Source organism: Camellia sinensis, chromosome 3 (assembly GCF_055761805.1).
Source record: "Camellia sinensis isolate YWXY chromosome 3, ASM5576180v1, whole genome shotgun sequence".
In the NCBI taxonomy this organism is placed as follows: Eukaryota; Viridiplantae; Streptophyta; class Magnoliopsida; order Ericales; family Theaceae; genus Camellia; species Camellia sinensis.
Genome location: NC_138963.1, coordinates 181,291,565 through 181,308,293, shown reverse-complemented (window position 1 = coordinate 181,308,293; position 16,729 = coordinate 181,291,565). Strand labels below are relative to the sequence as shown.

General features: G+C 35.1%; 2 protein-coding genes and 1 pseudogene across 2 annotated transcripts; 1 reads left to right on the top strand and 2 right to left on the bottom strand.

The window, feature by feature from the left end:
• Window positions 1–270: 270 nt before the first annotated feature.
• Window positions 271–3,901, bottom strand: LOC114287937 (uncharacterized). The gene is made up of 3 exons (XM_028231391.2): window positions 3,319–3,901; window positions 2,829–3,241; window positions 271–444 (listed from the first exon to the last, which is right to left on the bottom strand). The coding sequence occupies exons 1-2, from the start codon at window positions 3,412–3,414 to the stop codon at window positions 2,849–2,851; spliced, it is 489 nt and encodes a 162-aa protein (XP_028087192.1). The 5' UTR covers window positions 3,415–3,901; the 3' UTR covers window positions 271–444; window positions 2,829–2,848.
• A 486-nt stretch (window positions 3,902–4,387) lies between these two features.
• Window positions 4,388–5,803, bottom strand: LOC145822957 (uncharacterized). The gene is made up of 2 exons (XM_082921586.1): window positions 5,614–5,803; window positions 4,388–5,323 (listed from the first exon to the last, which is right to left on the bottom strand). Exons 1-2 carry the CDS (start codon window positions 5,704–5,706, stop codon window positions 4,502–4,504), a joined length of 915 nt encoding a protein of 304 aa, XP_082777712.1. The 5' UTR covers window positions 5,707–5,803; the 3' UTR covers window positions 4,388–4,501.
• A 5,960-nt stretch (window positions 5,804–11,763) lies between these two features.
• LOC145822072 (MDIS1-interacting receptor like kinase 2 pseudogene) lies at window positions 11,764–12,443 on the top strand (annotated as a pseudogene).
• Window positions 12,444–16,729: the final 4,286 nt, after the last annotated feature.

The following is a 16,729-nucleotide window of genomic DNA, read 5'->3' as shown; positions in this document are numbered from 1 at the left end:
ACAAAAAATGTTTATTAACGACGAATAATCACTTTGTCATAATAACAAGTACAAATGACGAAACAAATTCGTCACTAAACCTGTTCCATATTTTATATTTCAATTTCAATTATTATTTCACAAATATCCCTGCTTAGATCCCAATAGCCTTTTAATTGTACTAAGAAATTCACTAGCTATTATACATCACTCCACACAAAAATTCAGTAAACAATTTATTTTATAAATCAGAATATATCCATCAAACAACTTTAATAATATAAACCATTAAGTATAACAAAAAAACTATCAAAGCAATTCCCAAAATGAACTAACGTGGAATCCACAAAAAAAATCAACACTCAATCTTGATTTGCAACTACAACTAAGTATCAGTCCAAGAAACAAAATTCAACAGTTGATCTTCATTTGCAAGTATACTTCCAAACGTCATCAAAAACCAATCTGCAAAGAAAATAAGCAAAGAAAATATTAATATATTATCAATTACATCTAAACTCATATATAAATAATTTTATTTTATAAACCAATTTAGTAGAAATGCATCTAACAAATCAAAACTTCAAAGAGTTGAGGTGATCCTTGATGATAAAGCAACACGGATAACATAAGATGCCGAAAGATTGCAAGAATACCATATATCACTATCAGTAATGGCAGAATATATACATATATATATATATATATATATAATAGCTCCAAAATATAACGTAGGATTGAGGTACATTTGAGGCATATCACAGCCTGAAATTTTAATATTACACCAAGCAATCACCTCCTTTTACAATTTTTTTTTTTTTTTTTTTCAGTTTAAAAAAAGTTACATGGGATGTGGCTGCAACAATGCTTATAGATTCAACAAGAGATGTGATGTGTAGGATTAGCTTGCAGAAAGAAAAATGTATTGATTTTTAGAGACCTGAATTTGAATAAAATGTCATTTAGTTGATAACGGGGAAGTTATAGAAGGATAATTCATGGAGTTGAACCAAATATACTGACCAAAATGGAGGCAGTTTTTTAGATTAGCTAGGGCCATCTACTGTCCCAGTAAATTCTGTGTGATGCTATCATCAAACACATTTATCACATACACTAATAAGTAAAATTTTCAGTAGAACAAGAGCCAAATATGAAGAAATTTCAATGGAGATTTCATTAATTTGTTGTATAAAGCTAACGACATTGTTTCTTATTCACCCAACAAAAACCTAATTCCATCAGAAGCTGGAGACTAGTAATTGTTGATCGGTTAGTCCCTCTTGGAGATAAGAGGATGATAAACAACAACCACTAGTTATGGTTGTGAGCAGCTCTCTCTCCAGATCCTTAGCGCCTTCTTACCAAAGAGACTGCATAGTCCATGAAGACTGCATCACATGGTAATGTGATAGGCCCCTCCCTTGGAAGTCCATACTCTTCCTCAGCCATTTTCAAGAGTACTCTGAAGATGTCATTGTTGAGATAAACCAAGGGAATCACAAGGCGTTTCTGGTCAGCTGTGTACACAGCAAAGTGACCCTTATCAACCGTAGATGTGTTGTAACTCTTTGCATTATCAACACCTCCGGTTGTTCTTGAGAAGGTGATTCTTTTTCGACTGATAGAAGCCAGTTTTGCCACTTCCTCGCCATTTTGATGAGCTTCTTAGAATTGATCATGTTTGTGTTAATGGTAGACTAGAAAGGCAATATATGATTCTCGAAAGACTGAAATACTGTATCTGTGTGCTTGGTGGAAAGCAAAGGAAATGGGCTGGTTATATATATTCAAGATTTAGTGACACTGCCTTAAATAAATGAGAAGCGAAGCCATGTGATAGTTGGGTGAGAAGGCTGGTTTGGGTGGTGTGGTTTGAATGTTTGGTTATGTTTGGAAATCAGCACATCGAGGTGGAACAGAGCACGGAATCATTTTATTTCACTCTATCACACACAAATGAGGTGCAAATAAATTTATCTACGGCAAAATGACAACAACAAGTCCTAAAAACTGAATTACAAAGATTAGTTCTTTTTTGATAGAGTGGGACCTAACAGGGACTTGAATTATGCACCTCCCTTTTTGTGGGTGTCAGAATATGCAACTCAAGCTAACACCAGGTAAAAATAAAGTTTGCTAAATATTCCTCCTTTGCTTCTTATATAGTCCAATTGAGCACAATGAAGACAATATATGATTGGTTGGCTAACACGAATTGAATGTTTGTGTTGAATAACAAGGACAGCACCACTAAGAGGGAGAAGTTGAAGCCTCAAGAACAAGAGATAGACCAACAGATATGAATGTAAGTTGCGAGAAAGCAAAAGATCTCAAGAAAATACTTCTTTAGCCAGGACAAAGTGGTTGAAATATGGCTTCACTAAGTTGAGTATAAGGAAAACCTTCAAATGGATCAATCTGTTAAAAGTCCTTATTATGCTAAACCATCCTAATGATATATACAAAACAGCAGCAATCATAAAGTGATATACAAACTTGACCAACCCACTGCCTGAGACTCAATAAATGTTCCTTCATTTCTTTTACTGTGAAAAACTCAATCAAAGACACACCCATTGTTAATCACATCACTAACTTAGAGCAACTCCAACACTGCCTAGCAAAAATACACAAAAAAGTAAACACATAGTCTTGTCTCTACTTTGGTTAGTGTGTATTTTAACTGGGGTCACGCTAAGTAAGAATTTTGATAATGAATCCATTTTCATTAAATACATCTTCAAACTTGTTACATCTTAGTTAATAAGTAGTTAAACTGCTGTACTTTAACTAGTATATACTAACCAACATAAGAAAAATAAAAAGATAAAACAAGCGAGGCTTACCGAAAAGGCGATGTACGAGTTCATGGGATACCTCCTCCTCTAAATTGGCCTTTGAAACCTTGCTTCTTAAGAAACTCCATGATGCTTGATGTCATCTCAAAATTCTCGTCAATCGACCCATTCATCTTCCCTATCTCTTTATTTTGTGCTTGAATTTCCTCTTTTTGTGCTTGAATTTTCTTTTTTTGTGACTGAATTTCCTCTTTTTGCTCTTGTATTTCCATCTCTAGATGCCTCACATAGTCACTGTCAGTTGAAGCACTGGTAGTCCTAACAGAGAAGGAATGCCTCAACCCAAGTCCTTTAACATATCCCGACCTTGGCTTGAGCACCTTCACAGATAGCTCCTCCGGAGTAATTGGAACCACACCAGGTTGAGAGCAATGTTCAGCTTGGATCTTTATCATATTATCCTGTCATTTAAAAAAAAAATGAATAAAGATACAATAAAAATGGAAATCATCCTCATACAAAAGGTAAGTATACATACATAATTCTTTTCGCACTCTGGAGAAATCCACTGCTTTGTGACATCATTAAAGTGTAGATTTGTAAACACATGGAAACTCTGGCAGTTGGCCCCCATTTGCAATTGTCTGATTTTTTTTGTTCTTCAACTAGTAAGTTAAATAAGAATGATGGTAGCAGAATCATAAAACGAAAAAAAAATTAAAGGAGACGCAGAGCCAGTACTAAATGAAAACTGCAAATGAGTGAAGATGAGCAGTGGTTAAAGCACAATGAAGTACAAAAGAAAGGTATAATTAACAACTGAACTTTTATCGAATTATGAGTTAAATAGGATAACAAACTCATGCCTTTCACTTTATATGAAAATAGCAGTACACAGGAAGCACCAAAAAACACTATAGTTAAAGCAATTAAAAATTCAAAAGTAGCAAATTGTCTTCATATTCTTGCAGTATAAAAAAAAATCTGAGTCAGCAAAGTAAAACAGTAACTGAAAAATAAGGACAACAAACAGAAGTGCCCCGTTGTGAAAATCTCCGTAACATACGTACCAATTTTCAATGAAGGCATTAAAGCCTCTAATTGAGTACACTCATAGCAATATTGATGCTCAGATGATCCAACAAGAGAAGCAGCATCATCAGTTGTCAAGGAGTCTACATCTGCAAAACGAAGTATTCAATTAAAAGAGAACAAGAAGAAGCAGAAAATGAAGTAACTTATCATTATTTAGGAAACAGGAATCACACACCATTTGATTCCAGTGATAGGGCACTGCTGGAGAAAGCAAGTCTTGCATCCAGAACCTTGTTATCATGAGATAAAACTGGGAATAGTTGAGAAGACCAGAAAGCATCAACAGGCTTATAGCATATGTTCTCTTCATTTTGTGTAACATTTGCATGTGAAAATTCTGACATCCTATAAGTTTCAGCAGTTAGAGAACTACTGGCATAAATAAGACCCAAATCTGCTGTTTTATTATCACCAGAAACAACTGAATAGTCCATTTCAGAAGGTGGGACTATGCTGGAAATATCAGAAACGAAATCAATGTCATCTAAAAGACTATTACAAGCCATTTCTTCCTTTTGGGTATGAAAGACCAAAGTTACAGTTGGAACTTTAGCCAGAATCCTCTCATCAGTGGACTCACTTAACGATGATGATTCAGACAAATTGTTATTCTCAGGAACAACTAACTACAACTCTTCTGGCCCAGTTGACAACTCCTTTGTGTCATTTTCTTCAATAACATTAGATTTTATATCTATCAGCTCCTTATTTGTGTCATTTTCTTCAACAATGTCGGACTTCTTATCTATCAGCTCCTCCTTCGTGTCATTTCCTTCATCCCTTGTGTCATTTTCTTCAACAATGTCGACCTTTTTATCAATTAGATCCTCCTTTGAGTCATTTTCTTCAAAGTCAATATACGACTTCGTATCTTTCAAAGCATCAACTTTTGGTCCCAAAGAAAAGTCAGACTCTACTTCTTTAATGCACTCGGCCGAAGGTAGATGGATAAATTGTTCAGGACTGTTCTTCAAAGGATCAACTGGATCTTTCTCCACAAAAAATTGATTAATATCAGTACATAAAGGGTTTTCTTCAATACCTATCAGCTCCTCCTTTGTCTCACTTCCATCAAGAACAATATCTGACTTGTTATCTTTCAAATTATTGACTTCTGGTCCCAAAGATAAGTCAGATTCTGCTTCTTTAATGCAATCCACAGAAGGCGGATGGATAAATTGTTCATGACTGTTTTTTAAAGGATCAATCAGATCCTGCTCCACAGAAAATTGATTAATATCAGTGTATACAGCCTTTTCTTCAATACCAATCATTGACCTAACATAGGTGCCGATGCTATCATTTTGTTTTGGAGACACTGCTTGAGCTTCATGGTTTCCAGGTTCCACCAAAGAAGAAGGAATTAAATCATGCACAACATCAGAACAAAATTTTTTCACACTGTCACCAACTGTATGCACTTGGTTCTCAACATATTTAACTGTATCCTGTACAAAAGAACACTTTCAAATTAGGAGTTTCTCACATAGAGAATAATCAGGAAAACATATAACCATCTTGTTCACAAAATGATTACACGTATAGTTTGTATTACATGACACGAAACCACCAGAAAGGACAATTTATAGTTTGTTATAGATGACAAGAGACAGAGTAACAGTGAAGGCTCTTTATAATAGGATTACAATAAGAGGTATATTTCACCTATCTAAAAAATAAATCAAATTTAAAAAAAGCAGGCAGAGGAAAAAGCAAGTAAGAGATAAGAAAATCATACCTGGCTCACAAAATCATCAACTTCCTGGCACATAGCCTCAAATTTCTGGAATATGTTTCCAACCCATCTTTTACCTTGGAATTTTAGATCCATTGTTAAGAAATGCTACGTTTCTAGAATAAGTACGAGACCTCCTCCTTCATTAAAATAAAAATACGACAACAAAACGATTCCTAATTCGGAACGATGCTGTTCACCTGCAAACAGTCAGAGGAGTTCTATCACAAATTTTGTGAATAGATTTTCAATTACAGCAATTTGGTATTCCAACAAAAAGAAATTGAATAGAAGCTAGTAGTACAAAACTTGCCACAAAAAACACGACATCGTCCAGCCAATAGAACTTCTAAGACAACTTAAAACCGAACTTGCAAAACATGTCAACCAACCAAATCAACATACTAAACCAAATCAATGTCTCAAACCTCTATAATGCAACCAAATTGCAATCAGAATTTTACAATATGTTCCTTTTTGAGATAGTGAAAAAAAACTAGGCCAGAAATCATGGTATTGAGGTAAGCAAAGAGTCTTTCAAAAAAATGGTAAGCAAAGAGTGAGTGTACATGCAGAGAGAGAGAAAGAGAGAGAGAGAGAGAGAGAGAGAGAGAGAGAGAGAGAGACAGAGTTATATTACGCACAAATAGGGGCTCACTAGACTTTGTACAAAACAATGCAGTGTCTTGTCAACAATACATAAAAAATAAAAAAACTAGCAATGCTCACATGACGAAATAAAGAACCATAGCACACCAATCCTCGTTACAAATGTTTCAAGATGAAGAGCCAATGAAATATAGAGCAAGAAGGAAATTAATATAATGATGACAAATAAAATGACAGTCATTGCAAATATGCTTGGATCGATCTAAATTTTTATATAAAACAACGCCTAATTAATACACATTAATATCTAATGAAATGTTTCCAGAGTCAGTCAAATGAGTATGCCATACAATGTTCCCATTAAGATATTACATAACTAACCAAATATATGCCACCAACATGAGATGTATGAATTTAAAAATAAATTAAAATAAAATGACAGGCCAAGCTAGTGTATTGAAATATAGATAACCCCCATTTGCATCCTTAATATACTGGTTATAGTCACATCACATTGAATAAGACACCATACACCATACTGACACCATACTGCCACATCACATCACATGAAGTCCTTAATATACTGGTCATAGTTTAGAATCTGATGCTTCAAAAATCTAGGAAAAGGGGGCTGTGATGGGTAGATACGGTGTGTAGCCTTTAGTTAAGCCTTAGTAATCATGAATGCCAAAAGTGATTGTAAATTGAGTAGAATGGTGAATAAGGAACCATGAAACTAATCCCTAGTAAGTTTACATGGACTTCATCTCGTTGAATCTGAATTATGTTGGGGACTAAGAAACAGATGACAGTGCAGCATAATACACTACAGATAGCTGGTGCTTTTCCTGGATTCTAGGATTGTCCATTTAATCTATTGATATAAACTTTTCACATTGTAACATCAACAAAACAGTGAAAACAATCATCAAATAGTAGAAGCAGCTGTTTGTCAATAATGGTAATGAAAAAATGAAGAATAGTTCAAAAACTTTCCAAATATTAGTCTAGTGTATTAGTGTATTATAATAAAACCAGAATTTTTAATGGACTATACACACAAGATCCATATTCAGGACTACGTTAATGTAGTGGTTCAACAAACCAAACTTTAACCCAACTAATTAGGATGGTTACATGAGTACTTTACTTCCCCATTTAGCTCTTTGTAAAGCCATATTTTCAGATAAAATAATGTCAGCCTTATCCTTTCTCCTTCTCTCCAATCATCTTCTTTTTTCATTTTCCTTTAAAAAAAAAAAATCAATAACAGAATTTATAATAAGAACAAAATAAAAAAATTTCCCTTTCCAGAATCGAAGCTGAATACAAATTCCACAAATGTAGATATCATGAAGCAAGGATTAAGATTGGATTTTGTAAAAGAAACAGACTGTTCTTGTCATATCATAGAATGAGTTCTTGGGCATGTCACAGCAGAAAAAGAAAAGTTGACTGCAATTTAAAAAAAAATATTAAGTACTATATTACTGCTTGAGCTATTTTTAAAAGGTGGGAAAAGATAAATATATGATAAACTGATAACAACTTACCAAGGCAGTTAGTTTCGTTCTTATTATGTCTTTATTTTAAACAAGTTGTTTAAACTGGTTGTTTCAGCTAGTTATTTATTCATAGCAGCAGGCCAAACCAACCATAGTAGTAGCCAAGCAGCCCCACCAAAGACAGGACATCCAAAAATAAGTAGAAGGACCAACTAAAGACCTATTTTCCTACATCCAGCAGTTAGCACATCCAGGAAATCAAGGCAAACGGGCAGCAACAAACAAGCAGCTTGAACTAGCAGTGCCATGGACATGGATTACCTAATGGAAGATGGGCTATGAACATGCCTAATAGAAGCAGAGATTAACAAACTAAATCCATGTGCAGCTCACATGCATTCATGGGTTCTTATATGGTTGGAACTTGAAGCACACAACAATAAAGGTTCAATTATCACTGATATATTGTAGTTGATATACTCCCCTCCCCCCCTCCCTTTTTGTCTTTCTTCTTTATTTTCCTGAGTAAATGTTCCACGCCCCCCTTTTTTTTTTTCTTTCTTTCTTCTTTATTTTCCTGTGAAAATGTTCTAACACAATCCAAAGTATTGACAAATAAACAATACATCATTTAGAGCGCTAGCCTAGCATTATCACCTAATAAAGCCATTATATATATATATATATATATATATATATATTTTTATGACCAATGTCTGGACTAGTTTACGCGCACCTCAAATAATATCACGAGAAGTACCTAACTTTAGCTAATAACATTGTGGTTGTAGAATTCGGTTCTTATTAGTTGTGTAGAACATGTTCAGATCCTCTAGAGTCCACACTCTGCAATTTCCGTGGAGTAGTTCAAAACAACATCATTTCACTTCAACGGCAAAAAAAGAAAAAAGAAAAAAGAAAAAAGAAAAAAGAAAAAAGAAAAAAGAAAAAAGAGGAGACAGAGGAAGACCAAGAAGAAAATGAGCAGAGATAAAGACTGGAGAAAGCTCTGCATTCAAACTGAAATGAATCTCTCAAACTTATCCTAAAGAAACATATAAATCATGGAATGGGTACAGAACAACACATTATTCAGTTATTTATTTTTATTTTTAAATTATTCAATCATTCCAGGCATGTACAAGGATCAGGCATGTACAAGGATGATAAATTTAATTTCAATCTATATTTGTTTTAGCAGCCAAATAGAACACATTTGAAGATTTTCCTAGTTTACAACACCACAAATATACAGTCTAACTCTACCAACAAAAACCAAAAAATGTCTTGGTGAAGAACCTTTATACAGTTTAGTTGAAGAAATTTCATGTAATTATTAGAAAAAAAACATTAGAGAGATCACACGAGCTTTTCTTAAACTCAAGTTGGAAAATAGAAGTTCCCAACACAAATTCTTTTAACATTGCTCCATTATGTTATCTGGGAATGAGAAGCACAAACTTATTGGTCTATAATCAATAATCCTCTTGGGCTCTTTAAATGATGACATGGGACAATTCCACTGAATAACGATGAAATTTTTTTTTGAATGGGTATAGATTTCAATGGTCTAACTCAATAAGCTCAAACCAGAAAGTGTAAACTTATACCTTGTATTTCTTTTATTGAATACTGCTTGACTGATGAGAAAATTGAAGAAAGGAAGAATTGGTCTTCCATGACTGTAAATTAGGCACACGAAGTTACATGGATTATTTACTCAGTAGCAGAGCAGAGTAGAGCATCAGGCATGTACAAGGATCCTCAAATAGCCAGGCATGGTATCCAAGAAGAATTAGGAGGATGATCACAGAAGCAAAGGAATCGATTGATATCATGACGTAAGCAATCAATTTTATTTTTTTATGAATAACCTAAGTAGAAAAACCTATAAAATAAACAGATATTGAACAAACATTCAAATATAGAGAGGAGTTGAACCCTAATTTTATTAAAAATACAAACAAACAATCCAAATCATATAAAATATTCACATTTAGTCAAGGGATTTTACTAAATTCAAACTGTTAATTATAATCAATAGGGCATTCATTCTCAAGTATATAGCAGAAACAAGCAAAACACATTAAGGATGGCCAAGTTTACAATTTACACATTTACAATTTATTGAAGAAAAACCTTACTGGAAAGAATAAAACACATCATTAATTCTGAAAATTAATTTCAAAAATTAGGGAAAACATTAATTTTGAAAATTAGGGAAAATAGAGATAAAAAAATAGAGAAATTGAGTGAGAGAGAGAGAGAGAGAGAGAGAGAGAGGGAGAGAGAAAGAGGACCCATACCTAATGGAAGAGAACGCACAGCAGTAAAGGAGATACGACGTCTGTGGCGACACTGAAGGAGGAGAACAGGGATGTTGGCAGCGGCGCTGGAGAAGAACACACTAAAGGGGCGCCGGAGAAGAACACACACCACTTGTGTTTTGAGAGGGAGAGGGAGAGGGAGAGGGAGAGGGAGAGGGAGAGAGATAGAGATTGATAGGAAAACTGATTTTGTTTTGTTTTGAGAGGGAGAGATAGATAGAGATACAGACTGATAAGAAGACTAATCCAAAAAAAACAAAAAAAAAATGGAAAAATAATTTAGGAAAACTGATCCCCCCCCCCCCAAAAAAAAGGGAAAAATAATAGACTATTTTTTTTCATCACTCCTTAATATGCCAAAATTTTTCTTTCAAAATTAGTGACAAAACAATTTTCTCACTAAAAGGCCTAGAAATATTAAAAATTATTAGTGACGAAAATATATTTCTCACCAAATAGTCTTAAAATATTTAAAATCAAATTTAAAAAAAAAATTATTGGTGACACAAATATATTCCTCATTATTAATTTTTTAATTGTTGAAAAAAAAATTCTCACCAAAAGTTTTTAAATTTTGGCACCATCAAAAAAAATTAGTGGGAAAAATTTAGGTGACGAAACTTATTTTTTTTTTCTCACCTAAAAGTAAGTATTTATTGACGGAAATAAATTTCGTCACCTATTACTTTTATATTCTTATTATACGTGACAAAATTTATAATTCCTCATGGATTATTCTTATTTAGTGATGAAATTTGTTTTCTTTACTAATTTTCGTCACCATACCAATGCAGAGAATAAGAGAAAGAGACACCAGAAAAAGAGCAAAGAGAAATCACGTACCAAATCACCAAGCGAAGAAGATGTGGCGGCTACTGGCAAGGCTACTAGTGGCGGCGACGATCGGCAAGGTTAATAGAGGCGACGATGGCGATCGGCGTAGTGAAGGAGCGAGAGGTAAGACAAATTAATACCCTATTTTGAGAGAGAGAGAGAGAGAGAGAGAGAGAGAGAGAGAAAAGGGGTAAAAAAAATTAATACCCTTTTTTTTTTATTGTTGCTCAATATATCAAAAATTTTCCACCAAAATTGGTGACAATATTATTTCCTCACCAAAAGATATCAAAAATATTAAAATGTTTTGGTGACGAAAATATATTCCTCATAAATAATTTTATAATTAGTGACAAATTTTTTTTCTCACCAAAAGTCCCAAAATTTTGGCGCCACCCCAAAAAAAAAAAGCGGGAAAATTTTTGGTGACGAAACTTAATTTTTCCTTACTTAAAATGATGTATTTATTGACGAAAATAAATTTTGTCACCTACCATTTTCATTTTTTTATTATATGTGACAAAATTAATAAATTCCTCACGAATTATTTTTAATTAGTGACGAATTTTATTTTCTTCACTAGTTTTCGTCACCATAGGTTACTTTTGTTGTAGTGACTCTAGAAAAAAGGACACTTGTTCTTGTAATCGTGCTCCCTCTTAGTGGAGCACTCTTACTTCTAGGTGTATTCATTGGACTTCTCATCATGTTCAATTCAAGAAAGACAAAGTCATAAGCTGAAGAGGGTGACACCCAACCCCCAAGAGAAGATTTGTTATTGATATCAATATTCAATGGAAGAGCAATGTACAATGACATTGTAAAAGCTATCCACATATTGCATTGGAAAAGGAGGATATGAAACTGTCTACAAAGCGATGTTACCATCAACTGATATAGTAGCTGTGAAGAAACTTCATCCGTTATCTGAGAGGGCTGATAGGAAAAATTTCTTAAATGAGGTAAGGGCATTGGCAGAAATTAAGCATAAACACATAGTGAAGCTTTTTGGGTATTGTTCACACGCTCGGCATTCTTTTCTACTTTATGAGTACCTCGAAAGAGGTAGTTTGGCTACAATTTTTAACAAAGACGAAGAAGCTAAAGAATTGGATTAGCCTAAGAGGGTGAATATTTTTAAGGGTGTGGCAAGCGCTTTGTAATACATGCACCATGATTGCACACTGCCCATTGTTCACCGAGACATTTCTAGCAACAATGTTCTAATTGATGAGGAGTACAAGGCTCGTGTTTCGAACATTGGCACTGCCAAGCTTTTGAAGCTAGATTCCTCTAACTGGAGTACATTTGCAGGCACATACAGATATGTTGCACCTGGCAAACATAGTTTTATGCTCTGCTAAATTGACATAGAATCTGAAACATAACAAAACAAGTGCATTACCATGTCTCTCTTATTTTTTGCAGAGCTTCCTTACACAATGAAGGTAACTGAAAAGTGTGATGTCTATAGCTTTGGTGTTTGGAAGTGATCAAAGGAAAGCATCCAGGAGACTTCATCATGTCCCTGTTGACCCCAGCTGTTGAGAACATATAGCTAAAGGATATGTTGGACCAACGCTTTTCACTTCCCTTCCCTAAAGTTAACGAGGTAGTGAAGTGTAAAATTGTCAATCGCATGTTTGCATGTCAATCCACAATCTAGGCCAACCATGCATATTGTTTCTCAATTGTTATCCACCCAAACAATTCCGTAGAGCCTCACCTATGTGCATAGAATTGCTGCCCATGAAAATGCACAAAATTGATCCCTTTCTATTCTGCATATTTTTTCGTGCACTAATTTTGTGCACTTAGCAAAACTCAAGCCTTGAAGACAGTGCAAATGTATTTTGTTTAGTAAGGATATGCTAGATATTAGATAAAACCCAATCTTCTCTATTACCTACTGAAATATACTTTTCATATAGGGATTTTTATTGCAAGAATAAATACTGAAGAGTGAAAATCAATTAAAAGAGAGATGTACCCTTGGAGCTTTTGTGTGCCATGTGTGTATGGTAGTAACTGAACCACACACGTATGGTGTGGCTTCTCTCTTTAATGTCATCTTATTTATTTTATTTTGTGTTGCCTTTATTTTTCTTTTTCTTGAATATATACCTACCTTGTAGCACCAAAAATTGTTGGCTTCTTTTATATTGATTTGAAAGAGCAATATTGCTGGTATAAATTACCAAAATTGTTCAAATTTGATGTTGGTGGTGATGAGTTTGTGGATGTGATTCTGGGTTTGATGGTGATTTGAGATTTGGTGAATAGGGAAGGAGGCGGTGGTTGGCAGGGAAGGAAGCAGTGGTTTATGATGGAAGCTGTAAAGAGAGGGGAGAGAGACAGAGATTAACATAGGAAGAGTGCATGACAAGCTTGATTCACTTTTTCTATTACAAATAACATCATAAATTTCATCAAATGATGTATTGCAAATTTGTCATTATAAATTTAAAACTCTGTTTTTATTTGTTTTTGTTTTGTTTTGGATTGTGAATCTAAATCTCAGTTTAGTAAATCAATTTTAACAAATTGCATTTAATATAAAGCTTGAAGATTGTAATGAGATTAGTAGAAACAACTATAGCAATACACAAGTATTCTTATATCATCTTTCAAAAGGAAATCGGATATTGTTCTTTTTCCATTTATAGGGGATCTGAAAAATCTGGATACCATTTATTCAACAAGTATAAATTATGGAAAACACTATGGTATACACCTAAGTATGTATCATACGCATCTTGTAACTTAAAGAAGAAAATAGTATAACTTTATACTTTTTGAGTCATAACTAAAAAAATAAAAGACAATTTAATAACCAAACACAACATTAGGCATAATTAAAAAATTCATGAGTCATAATTAAACATGAGGCATAATTGAAAAATTCATGAGTCATAACTAAATATGAGGCATAATTAAAAAATTCATGAGTCATAACTAAAATAATGTTATAACTAAAGAAAAAAATTAATTATAACCAAAGAAAAAAATGCCATATCTAGGGGTGCTCTTCAAAAATAGTCCCATGTAGAATTTTATATGACATTTAGGTCAAAGAAGTTGGTGAACATTTGGGAGATGTGGAAATTAATTATTCTCATGTATGTAGCTATATCTGATTTAGTATACGTGATTTTATTTTGTTGGAATATTTGTCTTTTGAGCAACTATGACACCCATATGTCCGCTTATTTATGGTAATTTACCACCACCACCACCACCTCCACTATTTTACATCCACATTATTGAGGGTGTAGGTATGGCAACTGATTGTGTTTTGCATACTGTTTTACATCTATATTATTTGACCACTTGGAAACTGATCATGTTTTGCATGGAGTCGTGCTTTTCCAACCTCTTCCAATACAGAGCTGCCCCTCTCCAAACTTGTCTTGAAGTCGTCATAGGGTGGGGCAGCGGAAGATTACAGAAGAGTTGGGTTAGGACAGATATCCCAACAGGTTGTGAAAAGTCCTAAACTGGGATGGAAGTGTATGACGATACATCTTATGCATAACTGATGTTAGCAATTAAAATACGACTTAATTTACATCCACACTATTAAGAAAAAACAAATTTCATTCCACATGGCAAACAACCTTGGACATGGATTGGACAGCACAACAACAGTTGTCTACTTAAATCCTTAATAGCAAGAAACTCCTAGCTCCTACTTCTGCCCTTCTCCCACTCCTACTCTCAATTTGAAACTTTTTGTTAGGTTTTTATTCTTGGCAACCTCGTTTGACAAAACTCCTTTAAGTTGTATTTGTTTTCGCACCTTTATTTCAGTGAGGCTATGAGTTTATTAGATGTGAATCCAACCCGAATCGTGCCTTTGTCAATTTCCATGGATCAAAGCCGAGGTTATAATAGGATCTAGTTTTCTAGATTTTCCAATTTTGGTCGTCCCGCTCGAGCGGGGAAAGTGATGCTCGAGCGAGGATTGCAAGCTCACAGCATCTCTGCTTCGCCTAAAAAAGTACTTGTAATAACCCTCACGCTATCCTAACCATACTCATATGCATTCATGTGATTCTGTCTTGTAAGCTTGCGTTTCAAGTCTTGTCCTTGTTCATTTAAGTGCTTTAGCATGTTTTGTACCTTGCTTGGTGTGAGTTTAGCCGAGGTCGTCTTCCGTCTAGGATTACCTTGGAACCACTTTGTTTGACCTCCACCTTCGCCCTGACATATTGGCCGAGATGTCATCATCTAGGCCGAGGTGTTCATCACCAAGGCCAAGGTGTGAATCATCTAGGCCGAGATGTTACCTTTGCACCTAAGTGATCTTGTCCCAGAGAGGTATGACCTAGACCGAGGTGTGGCACATCTAAGCCAAGGTGTGGCACAGCTTAGTCAAGTGTTGTCCTTCCTAGCCGAGGTCATTGTTCCCTACTTGCCGATGTCTTGTTCCTAGCCGAGATCATTACTCGCCAGAGTGCCCATGCTGTCTTGCTTGTTGAACACACTTTGTCATAGTTTTGTCTTGTCACTCAGCCACCTTTCTGTGTAGCACCAACCAGCCGCTGCCACGTGCCTCTGTAGAGGGTTAAGTCAGCCAGCAGACTTAGAAATGTATCATTTACTATATGTCTTTGTTTGTGAGGAGAGAGAAGTTCTAGAAGAAGAAGAAGAAGTTTAGAGTGAGAGGGTGGGTCTCGAGCTTGATTCCTAAAGATCAAACCATTAGATTCGCGTATTGAGGTTAGATTCTTGATCTACTCTTGTCATTCTTATTGATTATCTAGCTGCATTGCATGATCGAACCCGTTTTGCATGTCATGCATCGATTTAAAGTTGGTTTTAGAAAGAGAAAATGGTGTTCGTGTGTTCTTGAAAGAAAGGTCTTGTTTGATCTGGAAGTTTGCATTAAGTTTCGTGTTTTTGTGTTTGTTCTCACTAGATCCTTGAATATGGGTACCCAGGTCCATGTTTTTGAACTCATAGCATGAAATCCCAGATCTTTGTAATAGCAAATCACGATCTTTGCATTCATCTCCCTCGTGTTCTTGTTCTTCATGTCCATCATGTTCTTCAGAAAAGGGAAACCCAGATTTTCCCGACTTCATTCCTTTGAATGTGGCCATCGAGGCAACACCTCGGTAAGGAGGTGTGGGACCTCGGCCTAGACCTGGTAGCCGCCCAACATGTTTTTTCGAGATAAAGAATTGTGTTTGTTTTGATTTGACTTAGTCTTGAGGAATGCCGAGATCATCTGCATGCATGTGAAATTTGTTTGAAAGTGCATTCAATAGACTTTGCCATGTGTTTGTAGGGTTTGGACTTGCCTCGACCCCGACGTTTGAAGAACTAAGTGAGTGGTATTTTTAATAAAGCTATGTTATAATGCTTTGATAAAGTCTTGTTTTGCTTCGTTTTGTAAAGTATTTGTAAGCATGAATGGTTATTCCAAATCGGAATATATATATATATTCTTGTTTTGATGACATTCTTGGAAGTCCGTACGTGCTAAGGGACTATAAGCATTTGTAGCACAAAGTTTGGAAGTCCGTACGTGCTAAGGGACTATAAGGGTTTGTAGCACAAAGTTTGGAAGTCCGTACGTGCTAAGGGACTATAAGCATTGGTAGCACAAAGTTTGGAAGTCCGTACGTGCTAGGGGACTTTAAGCATTAGTAGCACAAGTCCTTAGTGTCCGGGGACTATAATGCAACGACACCATTGAATTGAGATATCTCCCTTGTCTTGGACTTCAGTGGGATGTGGGAGAGGCACTTACCTTTAGTAGAGTTTGCCTACAACAATAGTTTTCAGTCTAGCATCGGTATGGCACCGTTTGAGGCCTTGTATGGCCGACCGTGTAGG

Bases quoted from the DNA above. Each gene is read 5' to 3' on its own strand.
- LOC114287937 (XM_028231391.2), bottom strand. From the start codon at position 3,414: ATGGGGGCCAACTGCCAGAGTTTCCATGTGTTTACAAATCTACACTTT. The intron at 3,242-3,318 runs GTATGTATACTT...TTTAAATGACAG, and splicing joins CAGAGTGCGAAAAGAATTAT to GATAATATGATAAAGATCCA.
- LOC145822957 (XM_082921586.1), bottom strand. From the start codon at position 5,706: ATGGATCTAAAATTCCAAGGTAAAAGATGGGTTGGAAACATATTCCAG. The intron at 5,324-5,613 runs GTATGATTTTCT...TCTTTTGTACAG, and splicing joins TTGATGATTTTGTGAGCCAG to GATACAGTTAAATATGTTGA.